Source organism: Stenella coeruleoalba, assembly GCF_951394435.1.
Source record: "Stenella coeruleoalba genome assembly, chromosome: 3".
In the NCBI taxonomy this organism is placed as follows: Eukaryota; Metazoa; Chordata; class Mammalia; order Artiodactyla; family Delphinidae; genus Stenella; species Stenella coeruleoalba.
In genome coordinates, this window is record NC_137148.1 from 4650273 (window position 1) to 4677300 (window position 27028).

A 27028-nucleotide genomic window follows, 5' to 3' on the forward strand; every position below is an offset into this window, starting at 1 on the left:
TTAATACCTAATTCTTAAGTAAATCTTTAACACTTTTCTTTGTTCATACCTGACTTCTGAAAAACCTTACAAATTAGGCAGAAAGAGCACTGGATCGGCTTCACTTTTGAGAAGACTGCCTGGGGGTTTTGTTGGTCTGCCTTCCTTTCAGATTCCAATGAAAATGGCAGAAGATTAAGAAAAAAAGAAAAGGATAGTTAAAACGTGCTAGAAATTAATGAGGAAGGTGTAAAGCAGATGGTGTCAGTTGGTGATGAAACCCCAAATTACAGAGAAAAGCAGCAGCCCTCAAAAAGCAGGTTTTCACCACAGAAGTGTGTGCTTCCCTACATCAGAGGAGCGGGCACGGGAGAAGGGGCAGTGCATTGGCAGTCGCCAGGTGGCCAGCGAAGGGGCGAGAAGCCTGTGGCCTTCTGGCTTTGAGACTGTTCCTGGCAATGGTCCACAGGCTGTGGCCCAAAGTTCAGTTCTCTGAAGTGTTTGTTAGGACATGGGAAGACCCAGAGTGGGTGTGGATGTCAGAAAATTGGGTTACTTATGGCTGCTTTGAAGGACAGCCCCTCCTGTTCCCAGAAAATGAGATATTTGTATATATGCCATGTAAGTCCTCACAACCGTATTCACTCTGCTTCCTCCTTCTGAAGACAGGGTCCTGTGGGTTCATGAGATGAGGACCTGCATTGATTGCCAGAGGAATAGGACTAAAAATGGATGCCGTAGAAATGTACTCTGGCTGTGAGAGACGTCACTGAGAAAAAGCAGTGACAGGGAAGAAAGGCACCGAGCTCAAGAGAAACTAGTCCCTGAAGAAACGGTGTTAAATCATGAACAAGAGGAAAATGATAACAATTGAAATAGAGTCCTTAGAGAACATCTAAGAACCTGTCCGTAGGCTGCTGATGTGAAATCTGAGTTGGGGTTCTCAAATATTAAAAATACGTTGTAGAAATAAACCCACTCGAAAGACTGGATTGTTGAGTGGACAAATAGAAGATTGCTATAATGAACCAAGAGATTTAATTGTGGACATCTGTGAGAATGTGGTGTAAAAAGATAAGGAAATAAAAGGTATTAGGGAAAACCTGACTCTGGAGCATAGAGCCAGGTGTTGTAGTAGTCATCTAGGACTTCTCAGAGGGGAGAACAGAGCTGTAAGGAGAAAATGTGATCAAGAAATTCTATAGAAAGAAACTTCCCAGAGCAGGACACTGATACAATATTTATATTAGAAAAGCCTCCCAGCTGTAGAGCATGATTTTCATGTATGATCTCCATCTCTGATTTGTTCAAAGGAAATACATTTAAAATCAAATGAAGCAGAAAGATTGAATATAGGAGGATGGATAAAGAAATGCTAAGCAGATGCTAACTTGAAAGCAGTAATACAAGACAAAGAAATAATTCACACCTAGAAATGAATTTACATGGATTAAAAGGAAATATTTAGATTGATTAAAGGTACAATTCATCAAGAAGATACTGCTCTTATGACCTTCGAGCATAAAACTATGTCAAGTAAAATGCTTGGATATTCTAGGGGGAATAACCAAATCTGTTTTCATGGGAGGCTTCAGTGTGTTTCTCACAAATACAGAGTAAAAGCAAGAATTTAAATAGGAGATAAATTGGAATCATAATTGCAGGATGGATGATTTACATATAACTCTTAAACCACAAACGTTGAATTCTTTAAAATACTTTTTCAAACATATATAAAAGCTGACTATTTACTAGACAACGAAAAGCTACGATCTAATAGGAGATATGAAGATATTGATATTTCATAGGATATTAATAAAAATCTCTCCTACCTCCGCCCTGAAAAACTGATAACTGAACACACATAATAAATACAAACCCCTCTTGGATAACAGAAAAAATAAAAACTGAAATACTAATCTGTTTTGGAAATAAACAAAAGCAGGGCAGTATTTATTAAAACCTTTGAGATATAGTCAATATAGCATTCAGTGAGTGGTTTGTGGTCTTAAGCGATTGTTAGAAAGCAAGAATTACAGAAAATGAAGCAAGGATTACAGAAAATGAATGACTAAGAAGGTAGGAAAATACAGCAGAAACCTAAGGAAAATAGAAGGAAGGAATTGATGAAGAGGGAAACATAAATTAATGAAATAGGAAACAAGGCATTTGATTTGGGACCATTAAAACTAATAACTGGATCTTTTCAATGCTCATGAAAGTGACAGCTCTTTGGCATATCTGATCAAGAAAGGAAGAAACAAAACCCGACTCGCACCAGGACTGAGAAAGCTTTAAAAATACATTTGGAGAATTATTTTTAATTTACAAATTTATATTCAGATTTTATCATGTTCATAAAATGGACCATTTTGTAGGAAAACATACTCAAATTGACATGGACTAGTTGTTGCAATCCTGAACAGAAAAATAACCCAGAAGAAAATTTTAAAAATAGTTAAATATCCAACACCATGGAAGATCTAGGTGGCTTGCAGGTGAGCAAGCCTGAAGTGAAAAACTGATGTCTTTATTATTGTTTGGTTTTAGAACTTAAAAAATGTAGAATGCTTCCCGTTTCATTCTCTTAGACTAGCATAACCCTGTACCAAGATCAATTAAGAATAACATGCATACATATCTTCAAGACTCAGAAATCTGTTACTTAGGAATAAAGCTACAAAAGTACTAAATAAAATCTTAAGAACTCAAATCTATTAGTAATTTAGAATATGGACAAGTTACGACTTAAGGATTTATCTCAGGAATACCACAACAACTGGTTAAGAGGAAAATGATAGGATCATCTCAATTCAGTACCCATTCCTCATTTAAAAAAGAAAATTGGTGAGGTAATAATAGAAAAAAAACATTTTGAACTTGAGAAAGGTGAAACCCTAAGAGCATAATCATTACTGCCAGAAACAAGGCAAGCCTGCTTTTCGTTCCATCCCTTCTGTGTGTGCTGGAGACCCTAAGCCGTGCAGCCAGGCAGACACGAAGAGTAGGAGCTGTGAGTGCTAATAAGGAAGAGTCAGATTGTCCGCATTTTAAATGATGTGACTATCTATGTGGAAAAAGGAAGACAGAAGTGTAGGAGCTGGGGAAGGTGCAGGTATATACAGTGGACACGCACAATGGGCCATCATTAGCCTATCAAAACGGGTGGAATAAGAACGACCAGATCTCAGGTGGCAGCCGACCTGAGATGTCCAGGGAAAGACCTGAAAGCAGCATGCCTGCCTCGGTGAAGGAAAACTAAACCATCTGAACACATGTGTAAATGCTATGTTCCTGGATTGAAAGACTTAAGGCATAAAGATGTGCATTTTCCCCATGTGTATTTATAAATATACACTCTAAAACCAGATGGTGAAGGTTTATCGGAAAGAATAGCTGTTCGGAATAATAATTTAATTTTTGAAAAGGAAAATTCTGAGCCACATTCATGCCTGTACAGATATTAAAACATACTTATAAAACTGTCGTGTTTAAAGAAGCGTGCTATTCACGTGGAAACTGACAAATCAGTGGAGTAGGAAAGTCCAGAAATACTGTACTCAGAGTTGCCTGGATTTTAATAAAGGAGGCATTTTAAAGGATAAGGGGAAGGTGTGCAGTTCAGCTGAAAGAGGTTTTCACAACTAATGATGCCACAATGAAAATTATTTTCTGCTTTACTGGGAATGGATAGCTCTTTTATGTCAGACTGGAAGTAATGAATGAGTGCTCAGTTGAAATAGGCCTAACTCTGGTTAATAGCCTCCATAAGCATAGAAAAGTAACTTTTTTTCTTTTTTTTAAGGTTCCTTGTTTGCTGCTTTGGGTATACGTAATAAGCAGGGATCCTGGTCAGGTCATTTAAGCAAAGGGGATTACAGTATTTGGAAGCAGGCTTTTGGGTAGGTTAAATCATAATGTAGATAAACTACTTGATCATAGAATTTTGAAACTCAAAAATGGATGTACCTCATACAGTGACAGTGGCTGATTTGTCTCAGGAGAGGTTGGAAATGTCCAACTTTTCAGACTTCTCTGTTGTTGTGCCCCATTTGTCCTGGTCCTCTTACTATGGACTTCATTTTTTAGAGCGATGTAGTTTGCCAACTTAAATAGGGCTGACCTCTTCCAAAATTTGTGACTCCTTGTAGAAATTTTGGTTTAAAAGGTTGGTCTTTTTAGCCTCTCTAGAACTGGATTAGAGATTTCAGTGTTTTCAATAAATGATTCAGTTTAAGAACTTCCAATGAACTATAACAGAACTTAGGGGTGGACTGAAATTACCTAATACTTAATGCTATTTTCAGTTAAATTTTAACTAGTGTGGGTTGTCTTTTTATGCATATTTGACACGAACTGTTCATGTTTATATTTTTATGAATATGTTTTGCTTTGGAACATTTTTGGGAATTTGTGTTCTTAACGTTAAGTTGACTTTAAAACCATAGTATAATATTCTTAATGTTATATGACTTTCATTAGGCCTGTCTTTGTTGTAGTTGCCCTTTGCCTTTCAACTTGGACCAGTGATTCTTAACCATTTTAGGAAATCAAACCCGTTTGAAAAATATTTATGAAAATTCCAAAGTTTTCACTTTCCTTATAGAAGCATATGCTTCTTTCTGTGTGTCTGCTCATGTGTGATTCTCTCTCCCTATTCATGTTTATACACACCCATTTTTGTCTCCTCCCATTTCCCCTTAAGGCCATTAAAATTTTTTCCAAGATCCATGAAGCCCCTAAGTTAATGACAGCATGGTCAACTCGGATGGCTTTTCTGATAGCCTCATGGAACTGAGGGGATACTGTCCTTTGTTCTTTGTAGACTACCTGGAGCCCTAATCTCTTCCATCCGTCATTGTATCTATGCTTCCCCCCCGACCCCAGTCTCTTATCACTCTCTGTAGAAAATACATAGACCAAAAATTTATTTATACTGTGCATTCAAAGCGGTGATAAAGGCCTTTAACAAGTAGATTTGGTTTTTTGAGTCCTACCCCTGTTTGCACCCCACCTTCCAAAAAAAACCTGAGTTTGTATTCAGCCCATCAGTAGACCTTTTTATCAGTAGCTAACTGAATTGTGTGCAATGATTGAATTTGGGGAAGATGTTCTAAGTTGCCTGGTTTTCTAATTCCCTAGTAAATCCCGGTTTTACAGGACTGTGTTTTGGCCTCGTGTAGAATGAGCCAAATGACATGACTTTAATACTTTACTCTCTTTCACAGGAAAAGTAAAACTACTTCTGAAGGAACTCTGGCTCTGTATAAACACAACACACAGACTACCTGGTGAAGGCAGCAGATGTGTCCCAGGTGAGAGAGAAGCTTCCAGAAGTACATTTCATACATGCAGTAGAAATGCTTACTTTGGGCATTATATGCCTTTACTTTTTAATATCTCCTGAATCTCACATTGAAAGAGTGAAATAAAGTAGGATGGGTACTTGAATTCATACAGAACTCCATTCCCTCCAGGGTGACTCCTAGTCTCAGTGAATACATCTGGCTTTTTATTTTGTAATAGCACCTTTCGTCAGGGAGTATTCATGGAAACTGGAAGACACATGGTGGGAGGTGTATATGGCAGGTGTACGCAGAAGACCGAGTTTCCCACTTTTGTTGCCTCCCATCCCAGGACCCCATGTTGCGTTTACCAGTCATTCTTCCTTTAATTGCCCCCAGTCTGACAGTTACTGCTCGCTTTTTGTCTCACATCTCTGACCCTTTTGGAGAATACGAATCTTTTGGTTTGTGGGATGTTTTCTTGTATGAGAGCGAGGCTATGTATTTTTGGCAAGAGTTCCCCAGTAGTGTGCCAGGGGAGAGTGTGTGTGGGTCTGCGTTGTCACTGGGGATGTTAACCTTGATTGCTTGTTTAAGGTGGTGTCGGCCAGGTTCCTGCATGTAAAGTTTCTGTTGCTTCCTTATTCATTGATTATCTTGAGGGAGATGCTTTGACACTGCAGATATTCTGTTTCTCTCCAATGTAGCCCACTGATTTTAGCATCTATTGATGGATCTTGTCTGCTACGATTACCACTCTAATAGTGTTTTTTGTATTTCCCTCATTCCTCCTACGTGTATTAATTGGAATTCTTCAGTAAGGAAGAGCTGTTGCTTTTCACCACTTACTTGTTTATTCACTATTTCTGTCAGTGTAGTCTCACAGATATTTTTTTTTTATTCTGTATGTTATAATACAGTACTTTCATTATCTTATTCAAATTGCTCCAGATTTGGTTATTGGGACCATCTTTAGTTTGGCTCCTGGGTCTTTTAGGCATGTCCCGTCCTGTTTTGAGTACTTCTTTACTTCTGGTACTGCAAACTGTTTAAGGCTCAGCTTGTATTTTCCCCTCCCCAGCCCTGTTATCAAACACTGCTCCAAGGAGCCCTGAGGCCTTCTGCAAAATATATTTTTACAGCTTTCAAATATGACAAATGGTTATTTCTAGTTATTTCCTAGGACACGATGTTTTTACTAACAATTACCATTACTGCAGTATAGCAAAATCCAAATCCAAAGAGAACTAACGTTTTATAGTAGTTTTCTTGTTGCGTCACAATGCGAAGTATTTATGTGACCTAGTCAGGTTCCTTAGTTAGAGAATTATACAAATATGGTCATGGAGTAGTCTAATATAGGTTCATTTCAGACAGGGAAAATAGTGTTTCCTATCACATTGTATACAGAAGCTGTTTCTCCCCAGTCCTGCTGATTTCCCAAGAGAATGAGGGCATCGTCAAGCCCCGTTACCATGGCGGTGGATGGGCGCCTTGGCACGGACACCCTGCTGCTAATGGGACACGGGCATCTCACCATCCACCTGCCTGTCTTCTCGTTCGCTTGTTGTGAGGGAAGCATACTTCTGTGGAATATGTTCAAGTCTTATAGGTTATTCTTTAGGAAGGGATTGGTTGCCTTTTAAAAATGTTTCTACTTGGATTTAATGCAAGCATTTTGAACTGTTAAAATAAGGATTTTCTTTTTAAGTTTTCTTTATATATATTTTTTCCCCACAGAAAAACCTGCCAAAGAAAACCCCAGATACTTAGAGTCCAGGGAGGATGGTGTGCCCCCTCCAGCAGGGGGTAGCCCTCTCAGGACCTCAGCTGTGCAGACGTGCCTGGCAGAGCTGTCCATGGAGATAGAGGGCGACTTCTCTGCGTGTGAAGACACGGGGAGAGAGAGGCTGGGTGGAGCAGCTTGCCGTGACAATGGTGTCTTTAAAGAGGACCGGAATCCTGAGGCTGTAACGCAGAGGAATGAGGATGACCGTGCTGACTTTTCTGATCATGATCATTCTTTTGATGAAGATCTTCAGGCTGCCGTCGACTTCTTCAAGCTGCCCCCTCCTCTTCTGTCCCCGGTGCCCTCACCCCCTCTGCTGTCGTCCCCACACCTGGGTGCATTTCCGTCCTCACTCTCACCTGTAAGTTGACACTTTGTATTTGCATTACTTGGTGGCCATGTTGTCCATCCTGCTAGGGGATCTCAGACCAGCTGTCAGGGAGGAAAGTGAGGATTTAACAAGGCGGGCCAGTGCCCTCGGGTCCACGTGCACATACGGCTTTTTTCATTTTGTACTAGGGGTGCATTTTTATTGTTTTAATCTACAGTGTACTGTAAGTCTCCTGTGTCTTAATTGCTTACTCTTATCTTTAGTGCCTGACACATAACAGATATGGAATGAGTGAATTAAACAAGTGTTTACAGACATGGAGTCTTTCAGAGATGGGAAGTCCATGTATAGAGCATGCAGGTCAGTTAGGTTGCTGAATTCCCCACCTTCATGCAATGAATTCATCATCTTTTTGTGTGTTTGCAGAATGGTTTATTGTAATTTTTTAGGAAGTTAGTCTTGACAAAGCAGATTTGTATGCTTTTTGGCTTAAGGAACAGATAAATGACTCCTTGAGTCACATCCTTCATTCGAGAAACCATAATGCATGTCTGTTACGTTCTGGACCTGGTGCTAGACACTGGAAAGCTGAGGTGACATGGGCTGTGGTCACCCCTGGTGGGGTCTTGTGTGGCGGTTGCCCCCATAACGGCCGTGGTGGAGTCCGCGCTGCTGGAGGGAGCTGGACACGGAGCTCATGTTGGAAGGAGGCCGGGCGGAGGCCGGGCGGGAGCGTCTCCAGCGAGCAGGTGTCCCGGCCGAGCGTGTGGAGGGGTGCGTTGTGTCAGCTGGAGGAACTGTTTACACAGAGGTGTTGGACTCAGGGCGAACCTGACGCTGGGGGCATTCACCCAGACCGGGTCTCCAGGTCCATGTGTGCCCTAAGGACTTTCCATTGTATCCTGAAGGCAAAGGGAAATCCTCGATGGATCCAAAGAAGTGGAGCTAATGGTTGAGTTCCACTTGAAGGTTTTCGTTTAGTCACAGTATGAATGAGGAGGGAGAGGGGAGAGTCGGGAAGGAGGCAGGACTGTAGTCGGGAAGTCATTTAATCAGCAGTTTCCTCAGTTCTTGACACCTGAACAGTAGTAGCATTTGAGTCAACTGGTTTGGAAAAGGTCTCGAGGTTGAGCGAGCAGCACGTCTCGTGAGATCTGCGGTATGGTTGTTAGGTGAGTGGGGGGTTGAGGATGTTGGAAACAACAGAGAAGAAGAACCTCTTTGGGCGGGGAGGTAACGTAGGAATGTTAGGTGCTAGGTGTGCGCGGGATTTCCAGGTGCGGCGTGTGCGAGTTGTACCCCCTTCCGTGGGCTTGGTGCTCAGAGCCAGGCTGGGTGGACGCAGGTGCCGGGGTGCCTCAGCCTGGGGGCCAGCAGAGGCCCGGGGCTGCGTGCTGTCATCCCCCCGGAATGCACGTGTAGGAGAGGGTCGGGTCCCGACAGTCCTGGAGAGCTGTCAGTGCCGACGCGGCCAAACAGAAGAGGAGAAGAGGTCAGGACAGCAGAGGAAGACCAGGGGGTGATGGTGCCCTAGCATCCATCCAAGGGAGGAAAGGGTTTCTCCAGTGGGAGCAAGTTCATGTCAGCGGTGGTGACTCTTCGTCAGTCCCTGGGCCTCGCAGACCAGGGGGCACGGGTGGCTGAACCGGCTCTCCTGGGGGCCGTGTGGTCTCTACCACTCAAGACGGGGAGGGAGGCTTCCAGAGCAGACCGGGAGTCAGGGGCTGTGGAGGAGGCAGAGGTGTCGGGGTGCAGCACAGGCATGAGGTGTGGCAAGAGGGGTCTGCAGGGTGACACCCAGAGCGATGGCCGGGCTGGCGCTGGGGCGAGCTGCCCTGGGCCAGAGCCTGCAGCTCGCCGGGGAAGGCAGGCGGGGCTGGGCAGCTAGAGGCGGAAGCCTTTTGGGCCAGAAAATGGGGACGTCAGAGTTGAGAGGAGGCCTGCTTCGAAGTTAGGAGAACAGACCTAACCCTAGGCTGCATGTGGATTAGAACTGGGAAGCTTCTTCGTTTGGGGAGAAGCAGTGTGAGTGCAGGAAACGCTGGGGAGAGGCGGCTTCTTTAAGGAAAGAAGAAGCAGTGCTGTGCTCATTGAGACCTACCCATCCGTTGATAGAGTCCAGAGAGTGGACTACCCTTTCCTCAGCTTCTTCAGGAAGCACACACTTTTTTTTAATGCATTTAGTTGGTAGTTGCGTTTAGTTGACTGAAGTAGTGTTTTACTAACTAATTAATGTAATTCATTTATATTTAAGGAAATCTACTTTGGAGAGTGTACAGATTCCAGTGATCATGATTCAGCCCAACATAGGAATTCTGAGCCTGTTTCAGAAGATGATACACCAGAATTGCTGGATTGTTTTAGCTCATCTGGAAAAAGTAAAGGAACTGGAACATGGGAGGAAAAGCTCCAGCCACACGAAGCCACCCAAGCTCTAAATACATTGGAAGTCAGTGAGGTGACAGCGGTTGGGTTTGGGACATTTACAGCAAACCTGAGAGAACCTGCAGCCACGTTCCCCTCCGCTCATGAGAAACACTGGACGGTGTCATCTGAGTTCGTGAGCAAGGGAGAAAGAGGCATTTTGGATGAGGCAGGAAGACAGAGAGAGGCTTGGGAGATGGATGGGTCAGTGCAGACAGAGAAGACACGTCCTGAACCCACGGGCAGCGGGCGTGTTGAGCAGCTCTCGAGCGGCCTGGCTGTAGAGGAGGGCACGGCTCTTGGGACGTCAGACTCATGTCATCCTACCCTGGGCCCGTGGCCATCGAATGAGCCCAGTGCACCTGAAGGAAAAACCCTAGTGTCCAGAGTGATAGGATCACCTAAAGTAGAGGTGACCAAGTGGACACTGACTGATGGAGTCACTTCAGCATCAGGTCGTCTGTCCACTTCTGGTCATTTTCAGGGACTGTCTGGAGAATTGGAGAAGGAAAGAGAAGCAATGCGAGGGTTCATTTCGGGAGACCCTTCTGCCCCAGGAGCAGCAGGGGCCGCGCTGGTTGCCGCGGTGCTCGGTCTGGGAGAGGAGTTGTCTTCCCCCGTGGCCTCATCTCTCTGCGGTCACCCCCGGACTCCCTCTGGGTTGGAGGATGACGCTGAAACATCTGTTCCTACTGAAGTAGGCCCTCCCGAACTGCATCGTTTGGAGCAGAAATCACAAGCTGCCATGTTCACCATGCTAGATGTACATTCTGAGCCCCCGGAGTGTCCCATAGGAGAAGGCCATCTGGAGAACAGCTTACATGCTCTGAGCCCAGTGTCGGGGGCATCTGATTCTAATGGTCAGAGGGGCAGCGAGGTGGGGTGTACGACCCTTGTGAAGGGCATGAACGATATCTGCTCACTCCTGCAGTCAGGATTCTCGGGAGCCGCCAGAGGCGGGCCAGGTGAAAGGCAAGGTCCGAGGGTCGAGCTCACGCCGAGTCGGTCAGGTTTCACATCGTCGTCAGGGCCTCAGTCTGGCTTGATCAGGAGTGGCTTTGGCTTTGGTGAAAGCACTTTGTGGCACCACAGTGATCTGTTACAGCGAAGTGGTGAAGAAAGGCTGGGACCTCAACCTGAACGTGAACAAGAGGCGGCGGCGTCCTCAGAAAGCAGAGGATCAGCACCCAAGCCTGAACGTGCTGGAGAGGATAACAGTTCTGCAGGATTCAGGGCGCCTGCATCCTTGTTGCCTAACCAGGTGTCAGTTATCACCAAGCAGGCACGGCCTGAAACCATGCAGGGCGCACGATGGGAACCCTCGAGACTGTCTAGGAGGGAGCCCCCCTTAGTGACAGACGTTGATAATGAGGCTGGTCGGACACCATCTGGAGCAAGATGTGGGGAGAGAGCGCCCACAGCACCGAGAAGCAGGGAGGCGGCTGCTATAGAGAACGCTGCCCTGGGAGTTTCCTCCTCCTGGAGAAAATCAGACTTTGATTCTCCAGGGGGTTCTTTACCAGTAGAAAGTTCCCATTATCCCACAGATAGTACATTATCTTTCTCTTCTGACAACATCCTGGTCCCAAACCAAGACGACGTGACGGAAGCCACAGTGCAGGAAGAGGTGCAGAAGCAGAGCCCGTGTCTTCCTGCCACAAATGTGGACACGTCCAGGCTGGATGTGGATAAACTTCCAGCCACGGAGGTGACGCTGTCAAGAGGTTTTCCTGTTGGAGACACAGTCAGAGCCTCTGGGGAGGCTCTGGCCGTTACAATGGACCCGTCTGTTGTACAGCACGGCCCAAAGGAGCATCCGCAGCTGCCGTCTCACATTCCCGGGGGTGCTTCTCCTGAAGCTCTAGACACCACAGAGACTGCTTTTTCACCAGCGTTTGGCAGCAAAGATGAGGAGAAACGTGTTGTCCCGCAGAGCAGCCTCACTGGTGCCCTGTACTGTTACACGGGCATCCGCGAGGCAGGTGGAGGTGACACTGAGGTAGAAGAGGGTGACGCGCCAAGCTGCAGTGAGGGAGAGAACGATCCCGAAGCCGGGCTGGAGGGCGGCCAGCAGAGTGCTGGTGGGGCCTCCGGACGAGGCGTGGGGGCTGCCAGCGCCGGTGCGGCCGAGACCAGACCTTCCGTCGAGGTGGGGTGCCTGACCTCGGCTCTGCGGGACTGTAGCCTCAGTGCGCTCTCCGAGACAGACGGACTTTCCACGTCCGAGGTCGTGATGTTTCTTGAAAGTTGTCAGTTAAGAGATTATAGTTCAGGGGACTCTGTTTCAGAATGTTCTAACAAGGGAGCCCTAAATAAAGGGATGAACAAGGAATTAAAGCAAAGTGAACCGTCAGGAGAAAAGTACAGAAAGCAACTGTGTGAAGAGGAAACACTAGAAACCTCTGAGGAGTGCGTCGGCTCCTCGGAGGAAGACGACTGTCTTTTAAGGGACATGAGGCGGCGGCTTGCTCAGCACTCCCTGGAGACGCTGCCTGAGGTGCTCACCAGGATCCACCAGGAGCTGCAGCCCGACCGGGAGGACGCTGGTGGGAAGGATGCTGGTGAGTTACAGCTCTTAAATGCACCTGACAGCGTCACAGCGGAGCATGAGAAAGAGCAAGTTCTGCCTCTGGAAACAGCCGGCTCCTCTTCACCCCTGCCGACGGCCGGCTCGGACACTCAGGGCAGTTCTCCCACTAGTGGTGGACCTGGACATGAAAACACACAGAGCAGACCTGCGGGTAACTTGGATGCGATCAGGCCAGTGGATGGTAAGGAAGAGGCCTCGTCAGAACCCCCGGAGCCCTTGCCCCTGTGCGCTGCCCCGGGAGTGGGGCCGGGGGACGTGGCGTTTCAGTGTCAGATCTCTACAGTGACTTCCGAGGTTATAAACGTGCTGATAAATAAGGATCAGAATCTAGTCATTGAGAAAGGGGACAACTGGACCATCATCAATGGGGTAGCTCTCATGCCAGAAGTGGACCAGGTTATCCTGTGTGACGCCCCTGAAGATGCCCCTGTTTCCCCGGATCCAGAAGGGCTGGCAGCTGGTTTCATTCCACTTCCTTCCGTGGAGAAGTCCCCAGAGGCCGGTCGCCCCGGCCCTCCTCCGGAGCCCCAGTGTGGCAGTAGTGTGGCCGGAACCCAGGGCGATATTTCAAGCAGCGGTCAGAGTACTAACTTTGATAAAAGTCGTTTACGGAATAGACCCGTTAAGCCCAGCGTGAGGATTAGCTCTGAGATTTATGATCAGAACTTTGAGACTCAGACGGTTCCTTCTGATCACACGTACTATAATTCGAAACTAGAGCCGCTGAGCAAAAATAAGAATCGATCAAAGATTTCAAACAGAGATCAGACAAACAAACCAGTGAAGATGTTAGCGTCGAGCAGAATGGAGACTACTCAGAATGAAGTTTCTCTGTCATTTTCTGGAGAAAGAGGGAACGGAAAAACTCAGAGAAGTCAGACGCAGACCATCCTAGCCAGCGCCGACACGTCCACTCCTGCGGACTGCTGTGCGGACACGCTAAGTAAGATCCGGCAGGAGGTGGGCCCCCCCCTGCCCCCGTTGCTGGCTCCTCTGATAGCCACGCCTCCGAGGACTTCACAGCCAGCCTCTCCACTGACGTCAAGTTCCAGCCCCTGCTCACCCGTCTCTCCCCACGGCCCGATCTCTCCGCCGTGTGAGATCCCGGTGTCGCCTATGGTGTCCCCCTTGCTGGAGGAGCCGGGGCACTCCTCTCCTCCACATGCATCCCCGTCCGCCGCCCCGGCCAATGACAGGGTCTTGTCATCTCCTTTGCAGTTTTGTGCTGCGACCCCAAAGCACGCCGTCCCCGTGCCCGGCCGCCTGCCCCCGTTCGCCTCTGCCCATCCGGCAGTGGCAGCGCCCCAGGAGAATTCCGTGAAGATCCTGGACACCATGTACCCAGAGCTGTCTGCCAGGGCCCGCACCCTCAGCATCCTCAAAGGGAACATTCAGCTTACGCGAGGCCCGCCGGCCGACTCCAAGAACCTACCGGGGCCCGCCAGCGCCATCAGGGGCTTCAAAGCCATCACTTCAAGCTCAACCGCCTTTGTGAAAGCAGGGGGCAGCTCTGGTGGTGACTGTACGCAGGATAAGTCGAGAGATCCAGAGCCTCCGCAGTGTTCAGGTGGGAAAAGGGCACTGTCAGCGGGCACACCGAGGAGTGCTAAGAGGTTGCGCCTGGACAGCGGGTCCCCGGAGCCAGAGCCCCCCTCAGAGGGTGTCAGCAGGAGCCCCCAAAGGAACCCCTCCCAGGCTGCAGCTGTGAGGACAGAGGAGGAGGGGCGTCGTCTTCTGGCCGTCAGTACAGTCTCACAGTCACCCCTGAGCCCCAAGGAAGCCGTGGAGTCCTATGACAGAGCTGTAGCGGAGGCTCTGAAGAAGATCGCAGAGTCGTCCTTCGACCTGTTACCTGTCATTCGCAGTCATGTGTATGTGGGAAACATCTCCAAAAAGCCTGTGATGAGAGATCAAGAGAAAGAAGTTGTTTATGAATTTAGCACAACAAAAAAGGTACGTGGCTCCTTTGCTCTGGGAGCTTAGGAATCGCATGTCCTCAGACAGAGGCCGTCTCCTGTCAGCGAAAGGGGAGGTGGCCCTGAACAGAAGTTTATTCTCAGAGATGGGCAGTTGCCTGTGTAAACATTAGGACCTGTACTTTATTTCTAGCCAGCATTTTATACATTTGAGAAGTGATAAGATGTCGGAGATTTGATAATTTGTATTCACCAAATACTTGAAAATTTTAAAGGGAAAAAAAAAAAGCCTGTCAGGACTTAAATTGCATATTTCCTATTGATTCTGGCATGCTTAAAAGCTCAGAATGATTTGCTTCAAAGCATCAAATTGCTATGTAATAGAGACTTTCTTTTCTGTGAATGATATTATATACACACTTGAGGATTTTGAGAGTCAGAAAGGTAGTGTGTGGGTTCCTCCCACTTCCCTTGGTGTAGGTCAGAAATCAAACAGGAACAGATGCTTAGTTTCAGGAAGGGGGCTGGGGGAGGATTATGCAGATTTACCTACATGGTTTATTAGGACTTTCCTTGGTTTTTGTTTTCTACATATTTATGTTGATACTGGGTGGATGATTTCCAGTGTCCCATGGGTTATGCTTTATCGGTTATCTGTACATCCTTGGAATCACAATGGTATAAATATTTATTTTTCTTAGGTTGCATTTCAGAAAGCACAAAGAGCAGTACAGGTAACTTTGGAAAGATGTTTATTTTCAAATGACTGAATGTATCAAATTATTTAATGCTCCTTTTCCTGGGTGAGGAAAACATTACCCAGTATTTTAAGATCTAAACAGGATAAATGTGTCGAGTACATTGGAGTTCAGAAGACAAGAATGGGAGTAGAGTATGAGTGGACTTAATACATACACACAGATCATTTCAGTAAAAAACAAAAAGTGATCATTTGTAGGAGTGGTGGTAGTGACAGTAGGCATCCAGGTGTCCTGGGACTCACCCCGTGGCCCCTGCAGCCCCGCTGACCCCCGGACACCGACAGGCATGGGCTCTCTCCTCCCCGAGCCTCACGGCTTTCCCTGCTAAAGCAAGTTACCACGGTGGGTGTTGTCCTCTACTTTCTGAGACAGGGCACGTTTTATCTTTCCAACTTTCCAAAAGGTACTTAATTTTGTAACTTGTAGCTGGTCTTTAGTAGGCTGAAGATAAGTATCAGTGTACATTGCCTTTTCGTTTTTTTTTTTTTTTTTTTTCCAATTCAGCCTTTAGCAGAGTGCTTGCTTCACTCTATTCTCTCAGAACTGAAAATTCAGAAGATGTCTGTGGAGCACAATTACATCCACGCCCTCTGCAGAGTGTATGTGGGTATTTGTCGGCAACTGGGAGACTTGGAAAGAGCTCGCTTGTTTTGCTACAGTCTGCTTAAGGAAGGTATGTTTAGATGGCAACATTCTTGTATTGAAAACGGGTTGTTGCTTTTTTATCTGCTTATATATGCATCTGTATTTTCAGCTAAGGTATTGCTGTGTATCTTTTACAATCATGTTGTCTTGTGCATTTACCAGAAGGCATGAAGAGCCTTAGCTGTAGACCCAGCCATACCTGGTTTTCAGTGGGAGAATTTGTGTGACTTAAGCTTACTTAGGTCAGCATATACATTTCCACTTGTGTAGAAAAGTGTATCTCTCATTAGTGCGTGTCGGTTTTATTCCTTGTGCATCTACTTTAGAGTCAGATATAGTTGACACAAGATAATGGAATCATTTTAGAGTGACAAACCGCTCTGCTCTGTTACTAGCTGGAAAGGGCAGAAACGCTAAGATGGATTCATAAGCCCATGGAAAGAAGAGTTTCAGGGAGAAATGGAAAGGAGGGCTGTCCTTTGATTCTCTTTTCCTTTTACTACTATTTCTTAAGTCTATTAATGGAGCAAATAGGACTCCTTCATATCAGATCATCAGTGGAAACATTTTAATATAGCAAAGTGACACACAAATGGAATTTAATGCTACATCAGAGAGTCTTATCTAGATTGCAAAGATTGATAATCTTTTATTACCATAATGTTTATGGGGCTTATAAATCAGGATAATTGAATCTGTCACTTGTAGAGTTGTGAGTGAGGCTGCTGTGTTTGTTGCCCACTTCATTTATTTTTTCAGTCACTGACTTACTTAACAAATAGTTACGGGGCGCACATAAGTGTTAAGGCTTTGACGGTGACCAAACCCAGGTATAGATGCAGCCTTCCAGTGGGGTGCACACGTCAGGTTTTGTCAGTGAAGGGCAGCAGGAAGCAGGGCAACAGGGACTCTGCAGAGCCCACGTGGGATTTCTGGTTCTTCCTCAAACACACCCAGCCCGCTCTCACCTCTGGGTCTTTGTAACAGGTTCTCTGCGGGGAAGCTTTTCCCTCTGTTTTGCTATGGTTACACTGTTACCTTTTTGTTTGCTGTCTCTTTCCTCTGCTAGGTCGTGTACTCTAAGGACAGGGATTTTGTTTGTCTTGTTCCTACTACATCCTCACCCCAGGAGAATGTCTTGTATGCTCTCGTTAAGTATCTGTTGATTGAATGACTTGTGCTGTGGAAGGTGGGTTTGAGAGAGTCTCAGGGGTCGAGGAAGCTTTCCTCATCGGAGTGCCTTTTGAACTTAGATGTGAAGATAAAAGTGAGGGAGAGAATTCCAGGCAGAGGGAACAGCATGTGGAGTCCTGGGACAGGAGGAAGTATAATCAGATAAGCACAAGGTTTCCAAAGTAACAGATCAAAATAGCGCAGTGAGTTTATGCTTTGAGTTACCCTCTCTCTATACACCCTGCAGTGCAGTGTTAGATAAAATAGAACAGAGACAATGAAAAAGATGTGGCGTCATGCCAAACAAGATCCGAATCTTCGTGTTGACTGATAAAACCAGTTGCGGAACACTTCGACAGTTTCTTGTAAAATTAAACAGTTTGTCATATGACACAGATATGTCACTCTCGGGTACTTACTCAACAGAAATAGAGACATATCCACATATCCATATACACTTCACAGGTATTCAGAGCATCTTAATTCATAATAGCCCATGGTTGGAAACAGAGGTCCATCAGGAGTTGAATGAAAAACCAGTGTGGTATATCAAGCAATTGGAATACTACTCAGACAAACGAGGAAAGGGCTAGTGATGCGTGCAGCAACGTGGATTTTGCTGAGAGGGGGATGCCAGACAGAAAAGGGTGCATGCTTTACAAATCTCTTCATAAATATTTGAGAAAAGGCACATGTGCAAAGTGACAGTAAGCAGATCACGCTTGTCTGTATTTGGGACAAAGTGATTCACTGAAAGGGTCAGACCATGGGAATTTGGGATGATGGAAATGTTCTATCTGTGGGTTGTAGTGGGGGTTACATGGGTGTGTTCATTTGTCAAAATCCTTCAAACTGTCTGCTTACAGAGTGTATTTTATTGTATGTAAGCTGTGCCTCGATTAACTTGATTAGACAAACAGAAAAGACAAGCCATGGCATTGGAGAAGGTATTCATAAGAAAAGGATTATCAGTCATAATTTATAAAAAAAATATCCCTTCATATCAAAAGCCTTAGGTGTTCTTCAAGTGAATTCTGTCTTGTAAATGCATAAAACATGGCCTGAAAGGACACGCACCAGATGGGAGGGTTCTGGGCGCAGGGTCTGGAACCTGTGAGAGGAGGTTTGCCTTCTCTTCTTGTTTTGGAGTTTATTGCTCTTTTCTACAGTGGTGTATACTCATGCACTGTGTTTCAAATTCGATTAAAGAAAATTTGCCAAAGAGAAAGAAAGGTTGGCTGGGGGGGGGGAAGGGGAGGGATGGGCGGGAGAGATGGAGAAGCAGAGTTGAAATAACTGAGGCTGGGGCCTCGTCAGGCTTCCTCCCTTTAGCTTTAGGTGGCCCTGCTGTGCACAAGGGGAAATTATTCAGATATCTTCTTAGTTTGTCATTTATTCACTTAATCAGACGTAAAGGTTTATTATCTTGTTTCCTTTCTCATAGATTTTCCAGAGTCTGAAAAATTGACTTTGTTCATTGCAAACATGTGGCATGATATATTTATCTCTCAATCGGTGATTAATAAGGCAATGCAGTTGGTAGCCAGGCAACGCGCTAAAGGAGAAGTTTTGAACTGTTTGCGAGCTTTCCTCAATTGGGAGAAGGTGAGGTTTCTTTTTATGTAATACTGTACTTGTAGGTCTTATATAAATGTTATTATTTGGTTTTGTATTAGTTCGTGAGCATTTCAGAGATATTCTTCATATTAGATCCTTTAAAATACCATTTTAGTCTAAGCTTATGCATTTTGTTCATTAAGTATGCATGAGACACTTTGGGAGAAGTTGTAGACCTGTGTGCTGTGTTAATTGAACAAAGTTTCTTTTGTGTACTAATTTATGGCGATGAAATCTGTACATGCACATATATATGTGAGGGCTCAGAAGAGTTGCACATCATTTGCTTCTACAGTAGGTACTTAAGTGAAAAAATTGGTATCTCAATTCCTTCCTGTTACGATTTTTTCTGAATCTAATATTCTGTTTTTCTTTCCAGTTGATGGAATTTGTGTTTGTTCTAAGTATTGTGTTCCATGTTTTCTTTCATTATCTTATTTCCCTCCGTGACTGATATGTTAATATAGTATCTAGATTGGTGTTCTTTTTCTTCATAGATTTTCTCTAATGAGAATCGCTGGATGCTGAATTGATAGTGGTAATCTTTAAGAAGAGGTATTGAAGTCAGTGAGGGGTTAACATTCACTTTGTTCTGCCCTTTTTAATGACTGTATTACTGTCCTCTTTTAAAAAAATTCTGGCTTATGCATGTAGTCGACTTTTATATGTCATTTTGCTTTCCTTTTTAGTACTTTTTGATGTGACTCTTCATTAGACTTTTATTTTCTTATAAAAAGAAAAGGAAAGGGCTATTGGTAGATAAAAAGTTAGGGAATTTAAAAAATCAAGTCTCTAATCATCTCTTCATCAATCCACCTAGACAAACCAGAGTGTATTGGTGTGAGGTACCATCAGATTCCAGTCCCTTAGCAGTGAGAAGAGCATCCATACACGCATTTCCACCCTCCGCGGTTACCTGCAGGTCCACTTCTGTCCCTGCTTGTGCACTGGAGCCTTCTCCTTTGGCCTGTTCAGGATGAAGCCAGATATGTTTGGATGATAAAACATGATTAATGAAGAAGGTAGAATTTTAATAAGTGTGTTTAGCCTGTATCATATCAAATAAAAATATAAAGTCAAAGCTATTAAAAAAAAAAAAGAGGAACACTTGGGGGGGATACCATTATAGTCCAAGACTTCCAAATTCTGTCCTACAGAATTCAATAGATGTGAAGCACAAAAATAAGTAAAGAGTTAGTAGAATTCAACAATATAAAAAGTAAACTTGAATGAAGACTGTAGTTTTTCATATGTCTGTGATTTGCAAAAAACAGTCATGCATTTGACCTTAATTTTTAAAAAGTAAAGAGTCTACACTCAATTCTCTGTCAATGACTCAGTAAAATTAGACAGAGAATTAAAAGATTCTATAAAAGTTCCCTGGAGATTGAGATACACAGTCCTGGACAATCTGTGAACAAATAGAAACTCAGAAGTAAAATCAAAGTATTTGGTGTGAAAGGAAAACCCTTCATACCGAAGACCTCTCATTTTTGGAAAACTTACACTCATTGAAATAGTTTAAATGTCTTCATTATTAAACAAGTAATAAGTAAAGTTCCCTGATAATCATCTTAAAAATTAAAAATTTGAGAAGGAATCCAGAAGAAAAATATAGTTTAAGAGGTGTAATAGTAATGAAGTAGAGAAAAAAAAATGCCTTTAAAAAATACTAATAAAACAGGTAACTCAGTTCAGATTAATGTAAAAAGAGAAAAGCAAAAATGTTCAAGATTTCAGAATGAGAGAGGCAGTGTGAGTGGAGATGGAGGATGAAGAATGAGAAGACTGCCGCCTACAGCTTCATAACAGGTTCAGAAACCGAGACTGGTTCCTTAGCAACATAAAAATGGTCAGAATTGGCTTTAGGGGTAAAACACTGGAATAAACCAGTTGTTTTCCATTTTAAAAGGTTGAAGAGGTGATTAAAAATTTCGTATACAAGAAGCGTGGATAGATTTCATCTGAATTTTATCTAATCTTTAAAGAACCAACTAATTCCAGTCTTTTTCAGGTGTAAGTGAAGATTGAAAGCCCCTTGTTCATTTTTAATAACAAAACCCAATAAAAAAAGAAAAAAATGATAAATCCACTGCTGGGTATGTACCCAAGGAAAGTCAAATTTATGTCCACAAAAAGGCTTGTACATGAATGTCCAAAGCAGCATTATTAATTACAGCCTAAAGGTGGAAGTAACCCAGATTTCTGTCAATAGGTGAATGGGCAAACTGTGGTATATCCATACAATGGATTCCTACTCGGCAGTAAAAAGGGGTGTTCAAGCTACGTATACGTGCAAGAACGTGGAAAAAAATATCAAAAAAAGCATGCATAGGTGTAAAAGAAGCCAGACAGAAGAGTCTAGTACAATCTGATTCAATTTTATGAATCTCTGGAAAAAGCAGACTGATATCTAGGGTCAGAAAGATGACAGAATGAATTTTTTGAAGAATTTTTTAAAGATTAAAAATTGTTTTGTAATAAAATTTTAATTCTCTGATTTCAGTTAATGAAAATTTGCATTCCTATCTGGATTGCAGTGTCTTTCCTACCTGACTGGATTCTGCATTCTGCCTGGAGCTTTTTTATCTGGCCTGTTGACCACCATTGTATAATCATTTTAGGACCGTTGTTATGACAAGATAAACATAGTTCTTTATTCAAAATAACTTTCAAAAGGTGTCCTTTAAAATTAAATGATTATTCAACTGATGCTTGTTAGTACTCTTTGAGATCACCCACATGAGATATGTTATATTTGAAACTCTGAATTTTCTTTTTTTTACCTTATTTGCTAGAATGCTCCTGCAGATGTTGGCTTCATGGTTTCTAAGCTGCTTTTGACCATACAGTTATGTCCAAAAACAGAATTTCAGTCCAGTGAAAGATTTGGCGAAGACCTAAGTGATAACACCTGGGAGTACATATGTGCCATTGATCTGCTCTGCTGCCATCAGAAGTGGGTTTGGACACATGACAACATTATAAGGTACAGGGCTATTCTGCTAACTTAAGTTGGGTTATTTGAATTGTCAGGTAGTCTGTTCAGTGATTGCTGAATTGTGGTTTATCATTTTTGCTGTTTAAGGCAGCTGAAACATTTACAAAGCACATTTTGATTTGGGTAAGAGTTAATAAAACTACTCTTAAATGTCAGTGTCACTGCCACATCCCCTCGCTTTATTTTTTTATGGTACCTTTCACTACTTTTCACTGTGTCCTCTTATTACTAAAGGAAAATGAATCTCATGCAGGGGGGACTTTGGTTTCCCTGGCCTCCCCCGGTATGTATGTAGAGAGAGCCGTGCCCACACAAGAGAGGTACTCAGCGAATATGTGTAGATTGAAATGTAATGGTCATTATCTTAATGTACAGATACTATGGAAAAACCCACAGGAACAGAAATATTCAAAATTCTGGGTCAGCAGCTCTTCTCACTGGGATTTCAGGAGAGAACTGAGCCTGTTAATGCTCATGTGTCCATTTTATGTAATGAATTAACTTTTCTCTGTTCATCTATCTATGCAGCATGTTTGGAGAATGGAGAAAGTAGTCAAATAACTGCTCTGCAGTTAATTACAACCCTTAATTTTCTTACAACCCTGACTGAGAAAGGCTGGTTTAAAGGGGTTTATCACATTGAAAAGGATTCACCAAAGGATTAATAGTCTGTATCTTTGAGACATTTGAGGAATATATTCTGTGGAAATCTGTTCTCTTGTTTTTCCTTCTTAACACTCGGGAAAGATTATACATCTGAATGTCAAATAATAGGTAATAGAATTATGGAATGTCTATATAATGAGATACAGCCATGTTAGAATAAATAGCTGTACATGGATTTTTATATACTGACATGAAAGTGTTTTTCAGTCTGTTACTAAGAAAGTGCCAGGACAGTCTGTTCAGTGCTGTCTGGGTAATGATGTGTGAGTGGCTACCCTGGGCCTCATCTTCCTGGCAGCCCAGAGGGCAGGGGCCCTTCTATCCCTAGTGACAGATGAAACAACCAGGGATGGTGCCAGTCACAGGTGCTTTGTCCACGGTCCCCCGCTGGCGGTATTGACAGTGTTGGATATCAGGATCTCTGCCTGGCCGATTCCAGACCCTGATTCCTAAGCACTGCAGTCACTTTGACTGTGTTTGTCACATACATGCAAGCATAGAGGTCTGTGGGAGGAAAAGCCCCAAATTAAAAGAGTGATAGTTATCTGAGAATGTGTTTTTTAACGTACATTTTCCTTTCATTTGTCTGTATTTAACTTTGCTGATATTATAAATACTATGTAAGAAGTTAATACATTTTTGAAAAGAGAGAGCAAAGAGGAATTGCCACTGTTTTCAGTCAGTAGATCTAGTTTCTTTAATCCATGTAAAGTGTGGTTCATTTCCTCTGGTTTAGTTCTTTTTACAAAATATAGGCTGTTTGTCCTTGCTCCACCCCGGGAAACTAGGCTTCTAGAACGCAGGTGCCACCTTCCATCTGGATGGTCCACGTGAGAATCCAGACTCTGCTGCTTCCAGTTCTGTGACTTGGGGACATTGTTCAGCATCTCTACGCTAAAGCCTTGTGAAAAGGGTTAAACAGAATAAAGATGCAAGCATGGGTGTTTGCAGCCTTTTTAAAGCCACTGTAAGCACAGAGATCCTGAATAGTTGGAAAGTATGTGAGCTTTCAGTGTCTGTTCTCATGTTAGCCAAAAATGCTACATCTTTTCAAGTTCCTCCTCTTCACTAACTGTCTCCTATGGACCATTTTTAAGATAATTTCTTCTTAATATTTGAACAATGGTGGGTGAGCATACTTTCATATGCATACATACATGTATATATTTGTTGTTGTTATTTTGTAGTAAGGAGCTGTGGCCTGTAATGGATAAGTGGATAAAATACAGAAAAGGACATGCAAACATTGCATACACTCCTGATATTATCATAGCATCAATACTGAGGCTCATTGGTGAGTTGTCTGTTGTATTAAATTTGTTCTTGTTATTGATGGTATCTTGGTGAGAGAATAAGTGTGTAATAATATATTTTGACTGAAACTTCGCTATAATAACTGACTTTACGGCCACGAGAGTAGGTACTTTTGCACTAAATTAATTTTCATTACTCATACTCTTCCTTTATAAATTAACATTTTATTCACCTTTTTCAGATTTAAGATTTTTCATGTTAGTACATTTTATTTATAATTGAACTCTTGATTCTCAGATATTAATTTTAATATACACACATGCACACACTTGCATATACACACTCCAGGATACATTGCTGGATACATTGCTATAAATTACAGTTAATTTGATTTATAAAATAAGTAGATACCTAATCCCTGCTTGCACCCCAGTATTTTTTTTTTCATACTCACTCAATAAGGATAACTATGTACTTCTATAATTGGAAACTAGTTTTATTTTGTTTCTGTAAATTGTAAGATGAATAAACAGAAATTAAAATCATTGTTTAAAAATCTTTTAAGTGAAATATAGATTCTTTTTAATCTCACATCTAAAGAGGACCTCAGTGGCCATTTAGTTCTGTCCCTCCCTCCCTTTCACCCATAAATCTTTATTTTTTATTTTTACTTATTTTTTCTTCTTTTGCCCCATCTGACAAACTGCTCTCTAGTCCAGGCATCATTATCAGTGATGAGGTCTGTTCATTATCAGAAGGCTCTCTTTACTTTGAAGTGACTCCTCTATCTGCCATGTATTGATTGCTTGGGGGCTGACAAAACAAGGTTCAGCCTATTTCTGTGTCAGGGCCCTTTAGATCCTTGGAGATAGTTATCATGACTTTTAAGTATCTTTGGTGTTTAATTAATTAAAACTCCAAGATAAAACCATTTGAAATAGGTTTGAGAATTTTTAAATCACGTAAGTCAGTCTTATAAATAGACCACAGTAAGAAATATAATATCCCTGACTAATTTTGTTAGCTGTATCTGCATTCCTGCACTGTGCACATTTTACATGCAAACATAGGAACATTGTAGTAAATAAATATATAAACTGGGTCTTGACAAAAACCTGGTTTCAAGGTGGACATCTAACAGTTTTCACTGGAAATAACCTAACATACACTTGGAGTTAAGATACAGAACATGAAAGCATGAAAATGTGGAAGTGGAGATGACTAAACTGCTCAGTGGGGGACTTCCCTGAATGCCTCAGGTCCAGTGCTCTGAGGACCATTGTCTGTCCCAAGTGGGAGCAGCAAGGACACAGAAGGGCCAGTGACCTCATTTTCAGCCGTCAGCTGGTGGCATGTGTGTGTCTGGAAATTCTGGTCTGGGTAGCAGCTTCTCTTATGAATTCAAGAAAGAATGTGTTCATACTTTGAACTAATTCATTCCAAATTGAGAATGCTTTTTGAGAATTTAAGAAATTAGGAAAGGTGTTAGGTTTGTAAATGCTTACATGTTGACCTAGATGAAGAATCTGTGAAATTTGCTGAAGAATATACTTTTGAAGTCACACTTATAAAATATGGTGTGATTTTTGCTGTTATCATTGCAGTGGTTGTTTCTTTGTGTATTTATTGATTGTAACAGGATGGAAAGTGAGAGTGGGAGGATGTGTTTCTGGTGGTTGACCCCATCCTGCTCTGAGAAGCATCTGTGATGGAGGGTCGGCCTCACATGTCATTCTCCTCCTCAGTTAGCTCTTATCAGCTTTGGTTGATTGTCCAGACTGCCTGAAAAGCTTTTTTAAAATTACAAATGCTCAGGCTCCAGACAAACCCGTACAAGTTTATAGAAATACTTTTGAATATGTACCTTAAAAAGTAACTCACTTGTGAATTAAGAAGAATATGGTCATAGTTTGTCTAAAAACAGGGATGTATAATTGTAGGGAGAAAACCTGACTGGTAGTTTTAGTCAAACTCAGACTAATTTATTCTTTAAGTCTTTAAAATATAGCTTTTGGGAAAATAATTTATAACATTTGATAATATATATTATTTAGAGTAATATATGTATATTTACATAATTAGGAGTGGTATAATACAATGATGTGTGTCATAGGAATAATGTATAATTAACATATAGTTAACAATACTGCATAATAAAATTATAATATATAAGTAAATAAATTTAGTTGAGAGGATGGCTAATTAGAAAGGAAGTGTAATGTCAAAAATGAGAGCAGACTCAGGACTGGCAAACCCTGCTGAGGTCCGCGGGTGGACCAGGGCAGGACGAGCTCGTGAGTGAAAAGCCTGGTGTGGGGAGGGCGAGAGGGGCCACTGGGCTGTTCCCGGAGAACCGGGGCTGAGCTTTGCTGGGAGTCTGTTGGTGCTGAAGGCTCCCCCCCCACCACCACCCCCCCGAGCAAAGCAGGGGCTGGGGTCCCGGCGAGCAGGGGTGGGCCGAGGGGGAGGGTGGAAGCAGGGCGGAATCCTGAGAGGCAGCTTTAGGGGTGGGTGTGTGCTTTCCTTCCCGCACACCCATCTGAGTTGGAGTTTGAACCGTTTCTAAGAAGAAACTGCTGGAGAAGCTTCTTGCAGTTTCTGAAGCTGACATTTGCTAAAGATTTTAGCAAATAATTAACTTGGTTGACTGTGATTTCTTAATAATAAATGAAGTCACACAGTAGGCATTCATAAAATAAAGGAATTGTCTGTATTCTTAACTCCAGATTTGTAAATCCTAATTGGATTTTTACCCCATGGGAAATAAAAACAGGCTGTCTGGCAAAATGGTTCAGTGTTATCTAATGTTGGATTGGGGTATGAACACCGCCGTTAGCAAATGAAATGGTTACATGTGATTATTAAATGGGGTTTCTCTAACCTACCTTAACAATAATGGATTAAAGAGCGTTTTGTGGAACATTTGGATCGCTCTGGACCCCTGGGGACGTGGAGGACGGGGAGAGCCTACTCCAGGCGGCTCGTGTCCTGGCGGGGTCGGGTTCTCTTCGGGGGGGCAGGAGGTAGGGGGGCGGTGAGACCCTGTCTGAGGTCCCTGGGTGGGAAGGGAGCAGAGTGGGGATGGAAGTCTGCATGCCACTAGACGCAGCGGAGTATAAAGGTATAGAATACCCCATTTTGCCCCCCAAAGAGCTTTAAATTCTGAAGTGGCCCATCTGGTGTTAGGAGAGCCTAGAAGCTAGGATGACACTGTTTCTCATGTCAGGTTTTTGCACGTCAGGCTGCAATAGCCAGTACTTGGTTGATTTCTGTCCAGTGTCTCACCTTGTCTTTCAGGTTTTCTTTGCAATTGTCTTAACTCATCCTTTCCTTAATATACCTGCATCTGAAATCTTGACTGAAAACCCTGGGTAACTATCTTTCTCTGATCCCTGCCCTGTAGACTGGGTCTCACCTACCCTAAGGCCGGCAAGCTCTCCTCTTCAGGCTTCCGTGAGTGGGGAGTGTGTTGTCTTTGACACTGAGATTGACTCCACATTTCTTACTTGAATTTTAATATGTTGGCTGAACTGCCCTGGACTCGCTCACCTTCCTTCTGTAGAGGGACTTTTCTTCCCGTCTATTTAGCAAATTTGT

At 43.3% G+C, this 27028-nt stretch overlaps 1 protein-coding gene across 8 annotated transcripts in view; it reads left to right on the forward strand.

Annotated features, from left to right (window-relative positions):
- ICE1 (interactor of little elongation complex ELL subunit 1) overlaps positions 1 to 27028 on the forward strand; it is a 58898-nt gene that overhangs the window by 23870 nt on the left and 8000 nt on the right. For 5 of the 8 annotated variants that reach the window (XR_013827536.1, XR_013827537.1, XM_079916354.1 and 2 more), the window contains 7 exons: positions 5208 to 5294; positions 7005 to 7414; positions 9639 to 14351; positions 15580 to 15748; positions 18338 to 18498; positions 21309 to 21499; positions 23365 to 23471. Coding sequence is in view for 5 of the 8 variants with exons in the window: in XM_079916354.1 (XP_079772480.1) it covers positions 5208 to 5294; positions 7005 to 7414; positions 9639 to 14351; positions 15580 to 15748; positions 18338 to 18498; positions 21309 to 21499; positions 23365 to 23471 (5838 nt within the window). In the remaining 3 variants the exon portion in view is untranslated. Of the gene's footprint in view, positions 1 to 3380; positions 3882 to 5207; positions 5295 to 7004; positions 7415 to 9638; positions 14352 to 15015; positions 15049 to 15579; positions 15749 to 18337; positions 18499 to 19330; positions 19533 to 21308; positions 21500 to 23364; positions 23472 to 27028 lie in introns of those variants that run through there. The other 3 variants (XM_079916358.1, XM_079916357.1, XR_013827538.1) reach the window with 3 other exon arrangements.